The sequence below is a fragment of the Micromys minutus genome (genome assembly GCF_963924665.1).
Source record: "Micromys minutus genome assembly, chromosome: 27".
Lineage (NCBI taxonomy): Eukaryota > Metazoa > Chordata > Mammalia > Rodentia > Muridae > Micromys > Micromys minutus.
The window spans coordinates 3,953,607-3,975,797 of record NC_137962.1 but is presented as its reverse complement, the minus strand read 5'-3'; the positions used below and the strand labels follow the sequence as shown (position 1 = coordinate 3,975,797).

General features: G+C 42.0%; 1 protein-coding gene and 1 pseudogene across 2 annotated transcripts; one reads left to right on the top strand and one right to left on the bottom strand.

Annotated features, from left to right (window-relative positions):
* Positions 1-9,051: 9,051 nt before the first annotated feature.
* On the top strand, positions 9,052-14,388 carry A1BG (alpha-1-B glycoprotein; the record flags this gene model as incomplete). Its single annotated transcript, XM_080939431.1, has 8 exons — positions 9,052-9,085; positions 9,159-9,194; positions 9,295-9,603; positions 9,899-10,171; positions 10,355-10,651; positions 11,098-11,394; positions 12,118-12,405; positions 14,309-14,388. 8 exons carry the CDS (start codon positions 9,052-9,054, stop codon positions 14,386-14,388), a joined length of 1,614 nt encoding a protein of 537 aa, XP_080795557.1.
* Positions 14,389-20,023: 5,635 nt separating this feature from the next.
* LOC308438113 (protein Red-like) lies at positions 20,024-21,049 on the bottom strand (annotated as a pseudogene). Its single transcript has one exon. The product of its transcript is annotated as a protein Red-like (transcript).
* Positions 21,050-22,191: the final 1,142 nt, after the last annotated feature.

Sequence of the window (22,191 nt, the reverse complement as noted above, 5' to 3'; positions counted from 1 at the left end):
TTTAATGAAAATGAAAGCTCAGTATACCCAAACTCATGGGATGTAATGAAAGCAGTACTAAGAGGAAAACTCATAGCTCTGAGTGCCTCCAAAAAGAAACTGGAGAGAGAACACTAGCAGCTTGACCGAACAGCTGAAAGCTCTTGAATAAAAAGAAGCAAATACAACCAAGAAGAGTTGATAGCAGGAAATAATCAAACTCAGAGCAGAAATCAAAAAAGTAAAAACAAAGAACCATACAAAGAATCAACAAAAGCAGGAGCTAGTTTTTTTGTGACAATCAACAAGATTGACAAACCCTTAGCGAGAATAACTACAGGGCACAGAGAGAGTATCCAAATTAATAAAATTAGAAATCAAGGGGAGAAATAACAACAGAAACTGAGAAAATTCAAGAAACCATCAGATCCTACAACAAAAGCATATACTCAAACAAACGGGAAAACATAGAGGAAATAGACAAATTTCTAGACAGATATCAGATACCAAAGTTAAATGAGAATCAGAAAAACCATCTAAACAATCCCATAACACCAAAAGAAATAGGAGTCATCTAAAGCCTCCCAAACAAACAAAAAAAAAAAAAAAGCCCAGGACCAGATGGTTTCAGTAAACTATTCTATCATACCTTCATAGAAGACCTAATACCAATACATCCAAACTATTCCACAAAATAGAGACAGAGGGAACACTACCCAACTCATTCTTCAAAACTACAATTAGTCTCATTCCTAAACCAAAGATCCTACAATGAAAGAGAACTTTATGAATATTGATGCAAAAATACTCAAAAAAATTCTTGCAAACCAAATCCATGAAGACATTGAAACAATCATTCATCATGATCAAGGAGGCTTCATCCCTGTGATGCAGGGATGGTTCAGTATATAGAAATCTATCAACATAATCCACCATATAAGCAAACTCAGAAAAAAAAAAACACATGATCATATCACTAGAGGCTGAGAACACATTTGACAAAATTCAACACCTCTTCATGTTAAATGTTTTGGAGAGAGAAGCTATTTAAGGCCCATACCTAAACATAGTAAAAGCAATATGCAGCAAACCAGTAGCCAGCATCAATTTAAATAGTGAGAAACTTGAGGCAATCTCACTAAAATCAGAGATTAGACAAGGCTGCCCACTCTCACCCTACCTATTTAATATACCAGAAGTCCGGGCCAGAGCTATTAGACAACAAAAGGAAGTGAATGAGATACAAATTGAACAGAAAGAAGGAAAAATATCACTATTTGCAGAAGGCATGATAGTATACTTAAGTAACCCCTTAAATTCCACCAGAGAACTTTTACAGCTGATAAACAACTTCAGCAAACTGGCTGGATATAAAATTAACTCAAGCAAATCAGTAGCCTTTCTCTACTCAAAGGATAGACATGCTGAGAAAAAAATTTAGGGAAAAGATACCCTTCACAATAGTCACAAATACAAAATACCTTGTTAGACCCTAACTAAGCAATGGAAATGTCTGTATGACAAGAACATCAAATCTCTGAAGAAGGAAATTGAAGAAGATCTCAGAAGATGGAAAGATCTCCCATGCTCATGGATTGGAAGGATCAACATTGTAAAAATGGCCATCTTACCAAAAGCAATCTACAGATTCAATGCAAGCCCCATCAAATTTCCACCTCAATTCTTCATAGAGTTGTAAAGAGCAATTTTCATATTCATCTGGAATAACAAAATGCCTAGAATAGTGAAATCTATCCTCAACAACAAAAATCTTCTGTGAGAATTATCATCCCTGTCTTCAAGCTATATTACAAAGCAATTATATTAAAAACTGCATAGTATTGGTACAGAGATAGGCAGGTAGATCAATGGAATGGAATAGAAGATCCAGAAATAAAATCTCACACATTTGATCTTTGACAAAGGAGCTGAAAACATTCAATGAAAAGAGGACAGCCTCTTCAACAAATGGTGTTGGTTCAACTGGCACTCAGCATGCAGGAGAATGCAAATTGATCCTTTCTTATTTCCTTGTACAAAGCTTAAGAGCAAGTGGATCAAAGATCTCCACATTAAAAAAAGGTACACTAAAACTATTCGAAGAGACATTGGGGAAAAGCTTAGAAAACATAGGCACAGGAGAAATTTTTCTGAACAGAACACCATGTCTCAAAATTTTGAAAAATGTTCCTAGAATGTAAGATGCCAATTTCCAGATGAAAACATCCATTTAACAAACATTTAATACCTAAATAATGATAAACACAGAATTTTTGATATGCAATACACTAAAATAAAGAAAAATAAATTAGTTAAAATTTCCTGGAAAAGATGGGAGATAAGAAAAGTTTCCAGAGTATCCAGAATCAGAAGAGATCATGCATACTACCTTAAGAAGAGATTCTTATTAGGAATCATGTCTTGCACACTGCTGAAAGGAGCAAGAGATTCCTAATGTTCTGTGCAGTATATAAGGCTAAGTCTCAGTGGGTGCATGGCCCTTATTCATTTCTGCAACCACAGAACAACATGTACACAATGGTTCATAAATGTCAGTGACTTGTCTCTGTCTGCTTCACACTAGAGGATTAAACACCAAGTTCAAGGGTCCAGTGTAGTCAAAATCTACTGTATGTCCCACTGTCTGGTTAATATTTAGAAACTTCATGTTCTCAGGTAGTGGCAGTCAGTTCTCTGGGGCCCTTAATCAGACACTCCGTAGAGCCCTCTGCTTCTATCATCATGCTCCTGGGGGTTAGGACCTAACATGTATAAGGGGATTGAAAAAAAAAAGCTTGCAAGCCACAACAGAGTTCAACAAATATGTTTTTAGGGTTACCTCATATCAAAAATGTCAAATTCTATGTTCATTTTCCTTTTGTACCCAATTTCAGATGAGTGTTGTAAAAAAAAAAAAAAATATATATATATATATATATATATACGTACAAAGCAAGAAGGCTGGGGAGATGGCTCAGTGTGTTAGAACACTTATCCTACAAGCAGAAAGAATTGAGTACCAATACCCAGAACACATAAAAGCTGCTATGGTAGCATTCTTCTGTAATCACAGTTCTCCTAAAAAGAGATGGGATGTAGTGATAGATGACAATGAAGAAGCTTGGGGACAACTAGTCCCGTATATGGTAAAAATCAAGAAGAGAACTTGTCTCAAACAAGGTGGAAGGAAATGAAGAAGACCCAATGTTGTCAACTTAAGTCAATATGCTTACTGTGTTTATTCAAGTGAGTGTGTGCATCCACATGCACAGGCTTGTATCTTTGCTTCAATGCACCAAGTGCACATAGATACACATGAAAAAGTTAAGAGATTCAGGGTTATAGAAGATGAATATCATAGCCAACATAGTCTCATGTCTCAGGTAAGATGAAAAGACATTCCTCAAAGGAAACTAACAGGAAAGGCACTTATTAGCTTCAGCAATGGTAAAAATATGTGGGAAAAGAGGCAAAACACTGATATCCTCTATTATGTATATATATATATATATATATATATATATATATATATATATATATATATATGTGTGTGTGTGTGTGTGTGTGTGTGTGTGTGTGTGTGTGTGTGCATGTATATATACATATACACATGTGCACACATGTACACATACAGATACATATACACATATACACATGCACATATACATATGTGTGTATCTATCTATCTATCTATCTATCTATCTATCTATCTATATACATACATATATTATAAATATACATACACATATAGTGCATACACACACCCAGACACAGAGACGTATTCATTTGCTACACTGATGTTTTGATCAATAAAATGCCATATAGGACAGTGGTTCAATAAAGTTATAATGAGCTTTGAAAAAGTCCTAAAACAATATTGTTACTGCCTCTTTTCCATGTTTAGATATGTTAATATACATGAAGGTCATCTGTCTTAGGTCGCATTTGCCTACAGTATCCAGCATAGGACTGTGCTGCATAGGTTTATAGCCTAGCAGCCACACTGTCAGTATATTGTCAGGTACAGTATGGACTGCACTAGCTGGCAGGCACTCTGTGATACTGTAGTAAGGATGCCTTTCTTAGAATGTATTAGCAGGGAACACATTATTGTATCTATCTACATGTGGGTATTTTAATATATGAATATGTAAATGTGCATTTGCATGTTTTGCCTAATTAAACTCAGAAACGCACACCATAATTAGATAAATAGGAGGAATGGAGCAAAGAAAAGTTTTACATGTGTCTGTGGTGACAGTTTAAGGAGAATGAACTCACTCTTTAGTTCCTCTAGTACATAGAAAACAATGAAAATAAGGAAGTAAGGAAAGTAGTGTTTAGAGATCCAGAGAGGCTGCATCAGGAGAAAAGGGACTCTGATGTTTTTAATGATACCTCTAGGTGTCTAGACAATGGAGAAGTACAGAAACCAGCAGCTTGGTTTTCTTGAATAAACTTTGGGGTTATTGATTCTTTAAGTCATGTTCATGAATCACATTCATGAAAATAGAAAATAAGTTTTACATCAGGGCGGGGAGGCAGGAGAGGGTGGGTAGGTGGGGGGGCACCCTCATAGAAGAAGGGGAAGGAGGAGGAGGATAGGGGATTTATGGAGGGGAAACTGGGAAAGGGGATAACATTTAAAATGAACATAAAATATATCCAATAAAATTTTAAATAAATAAATAAAAGTAAGTTTTGGGAGGAGTGGAGGGAACCTGACTCCCCTCACAACCCAAGAGAAGGTGAGTTAGCCTGAGACGGCCTCCCATGACCCCCTGACCTCAGTGAGCTCTTAGCAGTTGATCTGAAAACCTGCTGGATCTGGAATATGGTAATAGAGGAGCCAGACTCCTCTAGCAAAAGGAACACCTTTTGAAAGGGAGAATCTTCTTCAGGTAGAGAAGGCAGAGTATCATAAATGAAGGATGAAGGACAGATTACCCAACAGGGTTCACAGAGAGGCTGATGCCAACAATGTGTTGCAACTGTTAGCTCAGTGGCAGATGTCCCAAACAGTTACCAGTTCTGTGTGCAAATCTCCCCCAATTTTTCCTGGCAGGACTTTTGTGCCCCCTTCTCATCTCTTATCGGTGTTTGGTAAGCATTTGGACAGAGCTCAGCCCGAGGACAGTCACCTGGCTCAACACTGCTCTAATGTCGAGGAACACAAGGAAACGCACACTCAGGCCAGCACCTCCCTGTCATCATGTTTCTCATGTCCGAGGTAGGGCAACAATAAACAGTCCTGGAGCCTCTAGAGTTTGCTCTAGACAGTAGAAAATACTGCATTATTTTTTCACCTTCTGCTTCTAACCAGCAAGAGTTGAAATAAAAAGACTCATGATAAGAAAACCTAAGCATTTTTCCTTAGGTATCTGCCTTTCTAAACCTTACATATATAAGATTTTATGGCACAAGCTGGATACCAGTGCCTTGGGATGGTGAAGCAGAAAGGCAGCAAACTCCAGGCTTGCCTGGGCAGAAGGCATTCTCAGTATGCTCTGTTCCATACTATTGATTCCCAGTGCTGACGAATCAACAACCAGGATATATAAATGACTAATAAATGATTATGTGATTTAAGTGAGAGGAAGACAATTGAGATGTAAATAAATTCTTAAAAGTGTTTCAGGATCAAACCTACACAGAAAGGAGGAAACTAGAGAACATGAGGAAATGTTGCATTCCTCTTTTGCCAAGGACGGACTCAACAAAGAACACACCTAGTTAAGTAGGGTCATGATGTGAGAATGAAAGCAGTCACATATACTGTGACCTACAAAGTTTCCTATGGAGGAGGTCTTGAGGGAACATGGGGAATACAAATGAAGGAGCTGAAGGGGTGTGCAACCCATAGGAAGAACAAGAATATCAACTAGCCAGACACCCCAGAGCTCCCAGGGTCTAAAACACAAACCAAAGAGTACACATGGGGTGACCCATGGCTCCAGCTGAATAAGTAGCAGAATATTGCCTTATCTGCATCACTGGGAGAGGAAACCCTTGATCCTCTGGGTGGGTGCTTGATATCCCAGGTTAGGGGAATGCTAGTGCAATGAGGCAGGAGTGGGGGTTAGGGAGAAGCACCCTTATAGAAGCAGGAGGGAGATGGGATGGGGGTTAGAGGGAAAATGGGAAGGGAAATAGCATTTGAAATTTAAAGAAATAAAATAACCAATAAATTTTTATTAAATCCTAGGTATGTAGTAGATAACTGAATATTTGGAATTAGCACTGTTTTTCTTGCCAATCTACAGGTCTTTTTCACCCCCACCCAAGGGACTTCCCCTACAAGTGAAGCCTCTGATTGGACAGTATGTAGGAACTGAAAATTAGGGATTCCGCAGAACCACACTTGGTTCCTTCTAGTAAAATTACTCAGTCATTTTACTGAGTAATAGGTAGGTTTAATAGCATCTCTTCCAAAGGGCCTTTGTCAGGTTAAAGTGAGTTACTACATATAAATGCTTTGAAGAATAAATGGCTCATGAAAAGCTTTCCCCTGACTTACTAATATATACTTAAGATATATAAAAAACTATTGGATTATAAGCAAAATGCAGGAAATAATTGTTTATCTGTACATCATCTGGGATGGAAAAAGAGAGACCATGAAAATATATGTTACCTGATAAACAGAAGGTACTGGAGGGGAGGTACAGGGGTGGTCATGTCCAAATTTTAGGGACAGATTAAAATATCAATATCAGGGTTGGATCAAACCACCAAAGTCCTCTTTCTTGCACACACAGCCAAAAATAATAGGAATTTTTAAAGATATCTTACTATGTAGTTCTGGATGGCTGACTTGAAACTCTTAATGGCTGGCCTCTAAACCACAGAGATGCTGACATTTTTGCTTTCTGGGTTTTGAATATGATACTTTTAGGGTAAGCTGAAGCACACTTCAGAAATATAGCTAGTGACAAGTGTTTTACTCTCTCCAATGTACCAACCCAAGGCATAATTTCTTGTTGACAATTTCTCACATATAGAGAAAAGACATCCCAAGATGCACACTAGGAATTTGAGAAATTTGTTATATCATCTGAGACCCAAAGAGACCTTGAGCATCAGGTCCATTCCTGTCTCCTGACTAGCCTCAGCTTTTTCAGCTCCCTAAACAGCTGTTGTGTCATGAACTGCGTTCTTCATAAGTCCTACTTGCAACCCTCATAGCTGTGGCTATGACCAGAGGAAAAAAAAGTGTCTCTACAGATGCCTTCAATAGTAGGCTCAAATGGAACCTAAGCCAGGTACAGATGTGCTCACAGAAAGAGTGACATTTAGTCACAGAAAAGAACAGAGACACCAAGAACAGGCTCAGACAACAAAGTGGTGGACCTGCAAGGTAAGCATTGCCATAGATTCCCAAAAATTGCCATGAAAGTCCTAAGAACAGGCAAGGACAAACCAGGGCCTTCCAAACTTTGGATTTCATACACTGGACTTGTAGAAGTCTAAGGAATAACATTCTGATGTTTTAAGCTCCCAAATGTGTGGTAACTTGTTACAGCATCTTCATTCCTCAATGCCAGCAATTAGTACTGGACCCATTGTTTGTGCCTATATCTGATTAGTCACCGCACCTTGGGTCACTGAGCAGCTTTTTCTTAGAAGTTTTGGGAAGGGATAGGGAAGAGGCTTCAGTCTGTCCTAACTTGAGCCATATGCACTTCCCTTAGAAGAACAGGCAGAAGCCTCTTAGAATGAGATCGTGGGAATATGATTTCTGATTCACCTTTCCTCCTGGGCTGGCATATGCTTGTACACTTAACAAAAACCCCACAATCACTCACCTTTTCAATTTTACTGCCACCTCTTCTGAAAGTATCAAGATATTTTTGCTACTTTCCTAGAAACAGGGAAAGTAAATTAACTTCTTTAAAAATTTCCAACTTGTTTCTCATGCAATGACAGCAAACACTGTGACTCAGAAAGCAAAACTGATGTGCTGTGATAGAAAATTCATCCTGATGTGTGTTTATCCAATTGTAAGCATGGAACCTTGGCATAGCACATTCTCAGAATGACATGGACAGAGAAATGGATGCTATGCAGAAAAAAGTTTGTTGTTTCCTCTCGCTTCAATTTTTATTGTTGCCCTGTGTGTATTTTGGGACGTGTTGGGGTACTCATTGACAAATAGGGATGTTTTCTTCTTGATAACTCTAGAGAGGGGAATAGAGAATCTGAGGAGAAACATGAGAAACCAGAGAGGAAGAAGAGAATGGCTTTAAAATAACAAAAAGACAGACATATTCAGAAGAAAATAAAATCATCTAAAACTGCAGAGGCTTCAGTCGTGATCTGAGGCACCAGGTTTAAACACCAGGGAAATTAAGCCCAGCTTAGAAAATCCCACTGCAATGAGTGTGAGCCAAGACAATGCTGAGAAGCTTTCTCTTAGATAGGATCACTTGGAAGAAGCATAGTGAATTAACAAGAGACTTCTGGAAGGAGCAGGGAATGAAGAATTAAGCCCTCATCAGGTGCCCATGCAGGCTGCAGTGTGTTAGAGTGGCAAGGCCAGTCTTCTTGTCATTGTCCTCTCAATTGATGACACATGGAAATAGGAAGCCATGGCCAGCTAGGAGACACACTGTCAGTTCCTTACGAAGGAGGCTTTGCTGGAGAACCGTAAGGGTCCACTGACAAGTATTAAGGTTTACATGAGTCCCTTCCCAAGTGCTCACTTCACCCTGCCTCCTAGTGAAGTCTACAAATCAGCAAGAACAGCCTGCCTTTCTGGTAACTTCCAAAGTAGTAAAGGAGGATTCATTCTTTGGGTGAAAGTGGCCCATGGGTCAGTGACTGAATATACCTACTGCGGGCTACATCCTAGTTCTGGTGCATGCTCACACCTCCCTCTTGTCGGGACAGGTTATAATTACACATTATTATTGATTAGCATTCTTGCTGAATCCTCACTATTCCCATGCCACGAAACTGTTGCTCTGCCCCTACCTTCCAGGAAGGGCAAACAAAGTACAAGGTCAGTGCCTCAGTTTAATTTGCCAGAGCAGATGCTCCCTACAGACACTCCTGCTGGACTGAGGACCCACCATGTCTCTGCTGGCTACTGTACTGCTGCTCTGGGGTGAGATGTCCTTAGGTCTAGACCCTCTAGCATGGGTGTGGTATGAAGAGACTTAAACACTCTGTCTCCACAGGTTCCACTCTGGGCCCAGGAAATGCTCTGTGGCTCGGTAAGTTCAGCAATCAGGCCTGGGAAGCACTGCCTATGGGTTACGGATGACCCTGTATTTCTAATAGCAGCAAGCTAATCCTGGCTCCTTTGCCTTCCAGATTCTGGCACTGTACCTGATCTATGGGCAGAGCCTCAGTCCCTGATGGAACCCTGGGCAAACCTGACCCTGGTCTGTGCCGTTGATTTGCCTACCAAGGTCTTCGAACTGGTTATGAATGGGTGGTTTCTGAGTCAAGTCCGACTTGAGACACCGCTGCTGTCCTACCGCTTTTCCCTGGGGGCCATTACAAGTAACAACAGTGGCATCTACCGCTGCCGATGTGGCGTGGAACCCCCCGTTGACAGTCAACTGCCAGCACTGAACAAGTGGACAATGCTAAGCAATGCTGTAGAGGTGACAGGGAAAAGTAAGCGGGGTTATAATGGGGTCAGGAGGCAGAGGAGGGAAGTAGACCTGCCCTGCTATCTCTTAGCCTTAGTTCAGTCCTCTGTCAACCGGATACATTTATGAGGTCCCCAGAGGCTTGTGAAAATAGTGAGTTCCATAGAGTGCTTGGGACCCACCTGGCACAGAATAGTAACCAGTCCTCTCCCACTTGCTGGCCCTGTCTCCTTTCTATTTTCTGAATCTGGGGCCCATACTCTCAGAGTGTCCTGCAATAAAACTGACATACTCGCTAATGTCCCCTCCCCCATCCACAGAGCCCTTGCCTCGGCCCTCCGCTCATGCTGATCCAGTCTCCTGGATCACACCTGGCGGCCTGCCTGTATATGTGATGTGCCGGGTTGCAATGCGGGGTGTAACCTACCTGCTAAGGAAGGACGGAGTGGATGGATTCCAGAAACCTGATGTCCAGCACAAGGGAACAGCTGGTTTCCTAATCTACAAACCTGGCAACTATAGCTGTAGCTACCTAACCCATGCAGGCGGTGAACCCTCTGAGCCCAGTGCTATTGTGACCATCAAGATGTACGGTGAGTGTTGAATGCCAACACTGTAAAGCTTGGTGTAAATCCTGACATGTAGATAAGCCAGGTGCTCCTGAGCTGTCACTGAAGGTCAGAGGTTTGGGGGCTGAACAGGGGGACGTTCTCAGTAGGACTGTGCAAAGCAGCATGTGCCGGACTCCTCAGTCTGTGCTCTTCCCTGTCTTCCAGCCACACAGTCTCCACCCATTCTGTGTTTAATGGGAAATTACCTAATGATCCACCCCCAGAAGATATATGAGACCCTTGTCTGCAAAGCTCCTCGGAACGCAGCTGAATTCCAACTCAGGCAAGGAGAGGAGGAGCTGGAAATTGAGGGGTTCAGCCACACCAGAGATGCTACCCTGTACTATGTGAACTTGAGGGAACTGGATAACCAAGGTCCTTTTACCTGCCGCTACCGAATGCACAAATACATGCATGTCTGGTCGGAGGACAGCAAGCCTGTAGAGCTAATGTGGAGTGATGGTGAGATGTTGTTAAAAGGCAAAGATGGAGGTCCCAAGAGAGCAGAATGGGGACCCCAAAACAGAACTTACAAATATGAACATATATTACCCATTTAGCCTCAGTTTCCCAAGCTTTAAGTAGAACAACTAATGCAGCAACCTTGAAGCCTGGTATGAATTGGGTCACCAAAAATGTCTGGCCCAGACTTCATGGACCTACACCTCTCAGTGTATTCTAGCAGGGATGAGGTGGGCTTGTTGGCTGCCAACAGCCTGTCAGGGCTGGGATTTTGAGGGGATGGCAGCATATTAGGCAATGTTGTCCTTTGGTGCCCGTCAGAAACAGGCCGGAGAGGAAGTTTGGAGATCACTTTAACCAGAGTCCTCAGCTGGAGCACAGGCTGGGCCGTGCACATGGCTCTTGCCATGCCTTCAGTCTGGGCCAATGTGTTTGATCCTTCACAGGGAAACTACCAGCCCCGGTACTCACTGTGGAGCCAGCAAGTCACAACCTTGAGCCAGGTTCAATGGTGAAGCTTCGATGCACCGCACACAAGCCTGGCCTGCGCTTTGCCCTGCAACGCCAGGGCAAACCGGATTTAGTTGTGGTGCAAATGTTGAATCCGTCTGGGGCAGAAGCTGTCTTTGAACTGCACAACATCTCTTCAATAGACTCTGGCTACTATAGTTGTATCTACATGGAACAGGCACCGCCCTTCTCGGGATCTGCTTCCAGTGAGCTCTTGGAGCTGCACGTGAATGGTGAGCAGAAAATGGTCCAGAGGGTGGGAGGACCAGAGTTACTCACGTAGGAACAAATGTTCATATGCTGTTGTTTTTGAGCAGCCATCTTTTCTGAGTTACACCTTAATGATGTGCTGGGCTTGGAGAACCTTGAACAGGCCTCCCCCAGGTGTTAAACATGAAGATCTTGTTTGTTTCCCATATGCTGAGCTGGAAGGCAGCTGGTAAAACGATGTTCAATGGTATTAAGATCAAAAGGGTGTTTGTCTGTGTTCAAGTGCATATTCCCATCTCTGTTTCCTGTGATGCCTGGATCTCAGACACTCATACCATTGACGACCTATGAGTTAATACATTATTTTACAAATCTTGGGGTTATTGGATCAGAGGTCATCCAGAAAGAGACCATGCAAAGGTTTCTGCCTACCTTAGGTTTTAACCTGCCTCAAACTTTTGAACTGTTTCTACCAGAAGTACTTTTCTGAAAGGATTCTTCACAGACTCAAAACTTTGGATACCCTATGAAATACCTCATGGGACAGGCCAGGGCCTTCAAGATCTCATAGCCCTTGTGATCTTGGGTATTAAATACCTAGATGAGCTACAGATGTTAACACACCAGCACTTAGGCAGGAGAGGAGCTGCATATCTTAGTGGATGGCGTGAAAGGACCAACTAGAGCAGACCTGCCCTAGGAACCCCACTGGCATGCTACCACCTCATTGTCATCATCCCTCACAGGGCCACCACCCAAGCCAAGGCTGGAAGCTCTGTGGAAGGGCATGGTGCCTCTGGGCCATGAAGCCATCTTTAAATGCCACGGCCATGTGCCCAGGGTCAGCATGGAGCTGGTACGTGAGGGCTTTAAAAGCCCCTTCTGGACGGCCTCAACAAGAAGCACCTCAGCTTACCTGAAGCTGCCCTTCGTTGGTCCCCAACATACAGGCAATTACAGCTGCCGCTATACTGCCATGTCACCCTTCACATTTGAATCGGGGATCAGCGACCCTGTGGAAGTTACAGTAGAAGGTAAGACTCTGCTGAGCTGTATTTGGGCTGTGGCCCTTAGTGTTTCCAGAGCTGTACACTCGCTAATTGCAGAATCAAGGCCAGTATGGAAAGGCCCTGTGGCAATTTGCTGAGTCAGTGAATCCACTTCTTTGTCTAGGTAGCTAATGTGGCTGCAGACACAGAAAAGTGCCCTTGGAAAGGGTTGAAGACAGACATAATACGAATTCTTCTCAATGCAAGATCGCTTCATTTTCTCTCAACTTAATAAAGGTCAAGCAAATTTTTGTTTAAAGCATGTTTTTCATTTGTGGGTCTAAGGCACCTGCAGATGGGGGAAGATGTTCTTCCAGGCCTAGGATCCTGTGTCTATAAAGAGGAGAGTCTCGGGGTTAGAGCCTAAGAGCGTGAGTCTTTTCCCACAGCTCTCAAGACCTCTAGCTGAGCTGTATCTGGCTGTCTCGTAGCTCCTGTGTACTTCTTCCTCTTACTGCATGAGTATAAATGCAGCTTGAAGCTCTAACCAAGCCTGTCTTAGCTCAGAAGGGTCTGTCCATACCCTAGCAGTAAGGTAGAAAACTCTACATTAAGAGTTCTAGTTGTGTTTTTATTTTTTACAAATATGCTCTGGTGGATAGCATCAGAGGTTATCTGAATATCATTGTCTGAAGTAACTCAACTGGAAGAAACAAAACAGAAAAACATCTTCAGAGCTAAACAGACATCTTATTCCCTTCAGGACTCAGTGGAGCCTGAGACTGAAGTCTGAAGAGTTGATCCCTGAGGCAGAACCAGGACTCTTAGCTCAAAACCACCCTGCATCCTTCCTGCTCCTGGTCCCTACAATAAACTCAGAAATACTCCATGTCTCCTTGCAACCACTGTTTCCCCAGGGCCCTTGTTCAGAGAGCCCTTCTTGCTCCTTTCACCTCTTACTTGGATGTTGTTCCATCCAAGTTGGATGAATACTGGCTCATACTTCAAATCTGAAGGATCATTTTATTCATCTATTTTTTCCCAAAGTTTCTAATCAGAAGTACAGATAACTGAGAGGTCAATTTGGTTAGTGACAATCTCAAAGATAAATAATGCATGGTTCCTGTTCTTAAAGAATATACAGTCTAGGAAAGGGCAAATTCTTCAGTGAGAAAGCTCTGAACCCACAACCTCATCTGATACCTAGATTCTATAATAAAATAAATAAGAAGGCTGCAGTACATAAGTGGAATGCATATGTAATCCCACTGTACCTACAGTGAGAAGGAGGGGAGACAGGAGAATAGAATACCACATAACTTGGAGAACAGAGTGACCAGAAGTAAGAGGCATTCTGCCTCATCATGTTGGGATGAAATGAGAAACTCTGAAAAGTCAACCTCTGATTTGCACAGACACAACCTTGCACTCACCCACACTCAGACACATACATGTATTAATGAATGAATGGTTTAGTTAAGTGCAGTAGGCTGCAGAGTAAGGCGTATTCTTCCAAAGATGTAGAGCAAGAATTTTAATAAGCTCTTGGGGGCTATGCATTAACTCCCATTTTGAACACATGAAAACCATAATAGGTCACATAAGGCTCTGTAGAGATATTGACTTCCGGCGTAGCTTGAGAGGTGAAGGAGAAAACAGAAATTCTAAGTGATACAATTTTTACCTCAGATCTGTGAACTGTGCTTCTGCCAGAAGAAGTTTCCTAAGAGAAGTTCACCTCTCTGAGGAACCAGGGAAACCCTGGAACAAGTCACAGTCTGGGAAATTCATAGCCTTTTGTGATGCTGGTTGTCGCACACATAGATGAGATACAGACATGGAGCAAAGCTACAGGAAGATTCCTAGTGTGCAGTACGAAAGGAGCAGAGTAAACTAGGGCCTCACAGGAAGTGTCTCAAACTGAGTGTTATCCCTCAAAAACCTTCAGGGTCATGCCCACCATCAAAGCTCCAGGCTCTGTGGACAGATAGTGTGCTTGCTGATCCTGATGCTGTTCTACGCTATTAGAGTGGTATCCCTGGGTCACCATGGAGCTGCTACATGATGGCAAATCTGTGCCCTAAAGAATACTCTGAGTACTGAGCATCGACAGTGACCTGGGCTGCATTTTGTGGGTCTCCAACATATAGGAAACTACGCCTGCCATTAAACCTCTTGGTGGCCTGAGCCCTTCCACTCAGAATTTAGAAACCTGGTGGAGTACCTAGTAGAGGATATGCCTTCCAGAGCAGTGGTTGGATTTTGCCTCTTGATAGTTGCTGGGCCATGCATTTTGTTAATCTTGAAAATGATTATCTTGAAAACCTTAAAAACTTCATAATAGGTCACGAAAGGCTTTTAGGGGTTGTTGATTCTGGACATAGCTGAAGAAATGAAGGAGAAAACAGGAATTTTAGAAACACGTCTCCCAAAATGCAGAGTTAATAAAAAGCAACCCAAGGCACAGGGCTTATAATCATTAACTCATCTCATCATCAATTTTCCCTGTGAATCCAGATACAAGGGATTCTAGAGTGATTTTTGGTTTGTATCTTGAGATGGGATCTTCTTACCTATCCCTAACTAGCTTAGAAGGTCTGACCTGCCTAGTCCCCCTGCCTCAGCATCCAAATCACTGAGAACATAGTCATGTGTCACTGTGCCCAGTGCTACTATGAAGATGTAAAAACCAGAGTAAACAGAGTGGGACAGCTTTGCTCTTCTTCACAGGGCCAAACCCTAGGCACACAAAAGGTTTACAGAGGAAGCAGGGCTTAGTGTGGGAATGGGACACACACTCATGGGACAGTCTTACCATAAAGCAGGTCTGCCATGGTGTCTACAGAGAGCAATGGCTGCGGTTTGTGATGAGCAACCTTTATTTGAAAGTGGATCAAACTTGTGGGTCTTCACTTTTCTTCTCTACAATTAGGACAAGCTGCTTGGTGGATCTGGGTAAAGGGTGAAATTAACAAATGGGAGAGAACATATCCCATTTCCTGGGATACCACATGAGCTGAATTCTCATGACCTTCTATGCCTTGCAAAGATTCCCCATTATGCTAAGGAGGTGGGCCTGGCAACATTCATTTCCTCTGCCACAGAGTGAACACGAGTCTAAGACCATTCCCTATATGGTTGAAGAGAGATCCTGGCAACAATGATACCAGGGAGTTGTTTGGCACAGATCAGCAGGGCACTGATCAGAGCTGGATAGAGGCAAAATTGGAAGAATCGGGGCCATCTTTAGGAGCCAGCAAGGAACAGAGAAATCACCCATCCCCTGAAAGAAAGAACAGTTAATTGTATCACTAATAATACTTAGTATAGTTCCAGTGCCTGCTCAAGCTAATTAATTCTGTTCCAAGTCCTGAAAAACAATTGACTGGGTGTGTCAGAGAAGAGCTCTATTTCTGAATTAAATATATGGAAAAGCTTGTCCTCCACAACATCTGATGAAGAGAAAGGCCTCATCACTGTTTCCTAGAGTCAAGTTACCCTGAGTGAGAAGAGGCCAATAAGCTCTGGGGAGAACTTAACTTTTAACCAAGTCTGTCTTTGCATATAAGTATAGTTACCCAAGGACATAACAACTCACAAAGTCATACTCCATCATTTTCATTCTAACAAGTGCCCCATGAGACAGGACCAGAATGTAATGGGGTTTGTTAAGCTAGGGTGATGGTTGGAGTCAGTTTTGTCTCTTTCCCTGGAACTTAGGATCAATCCCTTGTGCCAAGACATGACATACACTCAGCTGCTCAACTCCACAGCCTTCTCACTCAATGTATTTTGCCAAGTAAATCCCTGGATTGGCAATAAAACACACTACTTCATTACCTAAATAGCAGGGCATTATCAACCATGAGAAATTAGAAGAAATGGACTAAGTCACAGAATAAAGAAAAATACTGAGAGAAAAAAAAACTGATGTGTGAACAGTTTCTGGAACAACTAGGTTGAACTCTTTGGTCTTAGGAACCCCAAAACATAAATGTATTATTGTTTGTACTTCATAACTGTAATTTTGCTTCTGAGTGATGTCTCAGTTCCTAAGATCATCCAAAATATGTATTTCCTTTGTTTTCCCCGATGGGTTGAGAATGACAGGTTTAGAAAGATGAAGAGATACATTGCTATCACTGAAATTGTTGGCAAGGTTCTATCCTCCAGACATGACATGATCACTGCTGGCTTGAAACCAGAACTGGTGTGGTCAGAGGCAAAACATTATCAAAAGACCACTTTATCGGTTCTAGTAATATTCTGCTGTACCAAAGAAGACAGTCATCAGCTCCACACTAGATAGTGGGATGTTGTACCAAAGAAGACAGTCATCAGCTCCACACTAGATAGTGGGATGTTGTACCAAAGAAGACAGTCATCAGCTCCACACTAGATAGTGGGATGTTGTACCAAAGAAGACAGTCATAAGCTCCACACTAGAGAGTAGGATGTTGTACCAAAGAAGACAGTCATCGGCTCCACACTAGAGAGTGGAAATTTCTGTTCTCACTGCATGGGAAGTGCTAGAGTTAGAGAAAATGAAAGGTTGATGGTGCTGGGACTGAAGGGAAATTGCAGCTCTTGTGAGTTGTCAACCATACCAACTTGGAGCTTTTTCATTAACAGCCCTTACTGAGTCACTGTTGTGCCTAAAAGAACAGCTCCTTCCAATAACCCCACACACTCATTGGTTCAGGAGCTAGACTTGGCAGAAGATATGTCTGACATCAGCTTGTGTCTAATCTAAAGGAAATGGACATTTCTATGTATTTTACAGAATTCATGCAACCTTTATTCAAGTACAGATGAGATGAACAGTTTCTTCACAGTTAAATAAAGCAGAACATATGCAGAAGCTGACTGTCGTTCCCTAAGGAGCTGGAACTTTCAAATAGAGTGGCACATGTCATCACAAAGGGATAGTGGCAACAAACATAAACCTATATAAGAGACAAGGAGGGCCCCAGGAATGAATGTGGATTGAGGTAAGAGATCACATTTGCCCTACAAGGTAGTGTGGCAGGGCTGGTAACTACTTCCAGGATCTCCTCGCTCAAGTGGAGATATTTCAGTTCGTATAAATGGAAGCCTTAGCATGTAACCCAGAGAGATGTGGCACATTATCAGGCCTCATTCTAGGCACGTTGGAAGGAAGATCTAGTGCCTAGGCTTAGTCTCAGTGTGACCTGACTCTAGAAGGCTACATTTGCAAAACAATCTCAAAAGTTTGGGTCCCTGTTGTGAGGTGGGCATGCCATTGCAAAGGGTATTTACAATCTCCTCTCAGTATAAAAAAATAAATAAATAACAAAAAATTGATATGAACTTCAGAGAAGTGTGTCCTGTGTCCCAAAATCCTGGAGGTAAAGACATGTCTCTTGAGGGGGCCTATCATTGCTCCTAACCCCTACTTTCCAGTCTCTAAATAATGGAAGTGATTTCTGTTTCTTTAATGGAAAATGCCCTCTGCAGAGGTCCCGAGCTATGGGAGGGCCATATGCAGACAACCTTCCTATGACACCAATGCTCTACTTGAACCGTTAGTGCTTCTTCTGTAGCTTGTCTACGGTCCCGATTGTAGGTAGAGCGCTCTAGTGTGTTTATAATGGGTTGTTACCAATATGGAGCCTGTGTGTAGTCCCTGAAAGGTGCGTAGACAAAAACTCAGTCTGTGTCTCTGACCCCAGGAATGAGACTGATGATCTCCATGTTTCAGTCTTCTTAACGAAGGGTGACAACAAAACCATTGCCTTTGTGTAAAACCCCAGTGATCAGCAACTGCATTACTGTTGGATCAGTGAGTGAATAAGTAAGCAAACAATAATGACCTATCCCCAGAACAAGTCAACCAGGTTCTGAAGTGCATCCTGACTCTACACTCATTCTCAGACTCAGACCCTAGCTGCACCTAAAAAACTACATTCTCTAATACCTGATATTGTGCTAGGAGACAATCACTGCATATTTGTTGAACAAATAAATCACAAAAGCAATCAAAACTGCAATCAATCACAGGACTGCTTATAAATGTTGACAATTCCATTTTATTGATGAACAGTTTTCGAGGAATACGGTACAAAATGAAACAATGTATTTTCTTTAAAAAAAAAAAAAAAAAAAAAAAAAAAAAAAAAAAAACTCTAGCATAACAGCCAGCAAATAATTAAACATTAATTATCTCTAACTGGAAAAAAAGTAACTCAGTTAATCCCGGGAGACCCTTATTATGAACAGGAAAAACACTGAGTCAGAATCTAACATTCTACTTATAACCTCAGCGCACAAATGATCTTGGCTAAAAGAAAAAACTCACTAATCTCCCAACTCAAGGAGATGTGTTGTATTTTGAATAAAAAGAAAATAAAGTTAAGGTGGGAAATAAATCAGATATTCTGTACTTAGGTTAAAGACAGATTTTCCTGCCTAACTCTTCCTACCATACCAGGCTCATCCATCAAGAGAATACATATTTCTTTTCTCTACTACCAATTTATTGGCTGTGGCTATGCCGTCTCCCTGCTCACTCACCCCCAGACATATTTTACCTCACCTACTGTGGCCTGTACTTGGGGTAGCTAGATTATGTGACTTTCAAGGCCTGTGCTCTCCCCCCAAGCTGCTTCACATATTTGGGAACACCTTAAATTCATCTCTCCAGCCAGTCCTATCTTAAGAAAGGGATGTCAGTTCTTCTTGACTTGGTGATACCTAAAACCCACAGGTTGCACAAGAAGGAACAAAAATCCACATATCCCTAAGCATCCCTAATAGACAGGGATCATCAACAGAAGGCAGCCTGCCTACATGCTCAAACTGCAATCCGTGCCAACATTGTCCTGGCTTCCAGAGACACAGCATTTGTAGCTTAGCTCATGACCAATTGTACTTAGGCTACCAGAAAAAACAAGCATGACCACTGATGTTATGAATATTCCTATTATCAAAGGTTCTAAGAATGAAAGTGCTTTGCATGGTGGGGTAGTCCCTGTGGCAGCTGTAAAGGACCTTCTCAGATTTTTGTGAAACTCTTCCTTCTAAGGCATAAGGTGAACCTAAAACTGACTGAGGTGAGTTGAATATGGGAGTGAACACCTTCAGTTGTGGGAAGCAGGTGGGTCTCTTAAGAATTCTAGGCCAGCTTGATATAGTGAGAACCCACTTTTGAAGAATTGTAGAAACAAGAAACTAAGAAGAGCCGTGTGGTAACAGCTGGAACTAGAGATTACTACTTTGGCCTTTTCACTTCAACCCCATCAGCTTCCATATTCTTCCTCTTCTGGTTGACGGCACATCTCTTCTTCCACTGTCCATCATGCTCTGCCTGATCCTTGCTTTCTTCATCACTTTCCATGTCACTCATGGTGGCTGGATAGCATTCCACATAACTGTCGGACATGCCAAAGAGATCACCCAGCTGCTACTTATCTTCTGTTTACTTCAAAAATTCAGTGCCTTCCCAATCAGCAGAACCAGCAAAGTTTATACTGATGAACTTGATCAACTCGTTTTCAGATCCAGGTCCTTTGTCAATATCCATGGGCTCATCATCCAACTTTGACTTCACAAAGTAGCTGTGCATTTTCTTCTCTTTCATTTCCATTCCTGCTCTCCCTCTCCCTCTCCTGGTCTTGCTCCCAAACTTACTCGCTGTCTCTGTCTAGTTCCTGATGATGTTCTCATTCCCGGTATCTCTCATGCTCCTTGTCCTGAGGGTCTTAGTTGTGGAAGGAACATAATCCCTGATATCTTCAAAAATGTTCATGTCAGCCTCAGAAGGTGTCTTTTCTTCTAGTTTTCCTTTATCCTTCTTCTTGAGCTCCTTGTTTTGGGTACCCAGCATCCAATATGAAAAAGTCTGGGTGATCTTGCTAATAACACTGTCATTTGTGGTCACTGTAGTCTGGGCCTTCACGGTGGAGCAGTCAGCCTTGCTGTGTATAAGAGTAGTGGGGATATCTGTGTTTGAATTATTCAGATCTACCACATAGGCCATACGTCCTGGTAAAAACAGCTCATTTCGCTCATATGAGTTACTCTTGAAAAGCATCTGATACACATTTCAGCCAAGCCATGTTTAAAATTCAATTTTTTTCCTTAGGATCCTCATCTTTCTTGGTTTCATTTTGGAGCTTTTCCATGTGTTTCTTTTCTTGCTTCTCTTGGATGGCAATCTGAGCACGTGCCTTTTGAAACAACACAAAATCCAAGCCTTTCACCAAATGGGTGTATTCCATATCACCACCTGGATTTAGACTCCTGAATGAATTGTCTCCTTTCTCTGCTGCTGGTTTGTCCACCTCAGCAGTGGGGCCCACAGCCCTGTACTTGGTGTGGTACTGATCAGCCCGGTCTCCTCATAATCTTTGTCTTCACCATCTCTCCGGTCTTTATCATGGTCCCAGTGTTTCTTCCAGAGTCCTCTTCCTCTCTCAATTTCTTCCTGGTGAAGCTTGGCATAATAACTTTTCTTTTTCCTCCTTTGTGCAGCTGGGTCTTTATATTCATTGTACTCTCTTGGCATCTCATGGTGACGGGACTTAGAAGATGCTGCTCTTGGGGTGATAAGAAGTTCCCAGAAGTCAGCATTGGTACATTTTGATTGGTAGAAGGAATGCAGGTCGTCCACCTTGTAGTCAACTGGGGCCAAAGGGTTACAGAAGGTCTCATGATCTTGCTCTGGCATTTTGGATGAGGTCTCTCAACACCAGCAATCACAAAATCTCCTCCTTAACAGAAGAACGATGACAAACTTTTATCCAAGAATATGTATCCTTGATTGGGAGATTTTTCTGCTCCGTTTTCAGACTGAATTAGTCCGTTGCTCTGAATGGTAATTTGAGAGAATACTGGAGGGAAAACATAAGGGATAGGATTATATTAGAGCCAGGAGAAAATGCTTAATTAAGTTTGGTGATGCCTGTCAACTGTACTTATAACCATTTATTCCAGTGTTACTTTTCTCTCTGGAAGATCTTAGCTGTAAATTTTTTTTTACTAGAATCCAAGTAGGATCATGTGCATTTTCTAATCCATTTCTACAGATTTCAAAGGCTCAGCCTGAGACAGTTTTTCTTATATGGTATAATAGAACCAACTGGAGCTCCTGGAAAAAACTCCTGGGCATGTGCAACATGGATCAACAATGGCCGAAGTGCAAGCAGAGAGTTACAAGGTGGTTACTGATTGAAGGCAGGCTTGATCTGCATGGCCATTTCTAGATGGGAGGCTCTTGTGTATTTATGATGTAGAGGGCTGGGTCTTCCTTTCCGATGTTCCATAATTAGGGCACTGTTCAGACAGTCCTCCTCCAATCCTAAGCCCTCCTAAGACTCTGTTCAGGCGTGCAGCCTTTTTTCTGCTTCCTAGCATTGTTATTTCTCGTTTCCTATCTTTGGAGCATCCTGATTTTTCTAGAATGCTTAAGTAAGTGATTCAGTGGTAGTAGAAGTAGAAAAGGAAGCCTTTGTTTGTGCATATGTAACTCACACGGCTCCCTTTCCTATTATGAACAGAGCTCTGTGAGCAATCTGCTAGGGAGCACAGGAAAACCAAAGACAAATGGTGCACACTAGATGTCTCTGATCTACAAAATACCAAAGCAGGCAGACAGTATAATGATGGCAGATTGCTACAGAAAAATATTAATGGGTGGTATTACCAGATAATGTATACTATTCTATGTTCTAGTGCTGGATTTTAAATATTTTGATAATGTCGGTGATTGAACTCAGGTTCTGCATACATTTTGCCTTTGAGTTATTCTCCCAGCACTATAAAAGACTTTTGTATTACATCTTGTGATAGGACCTGTACATTATGTTTCTA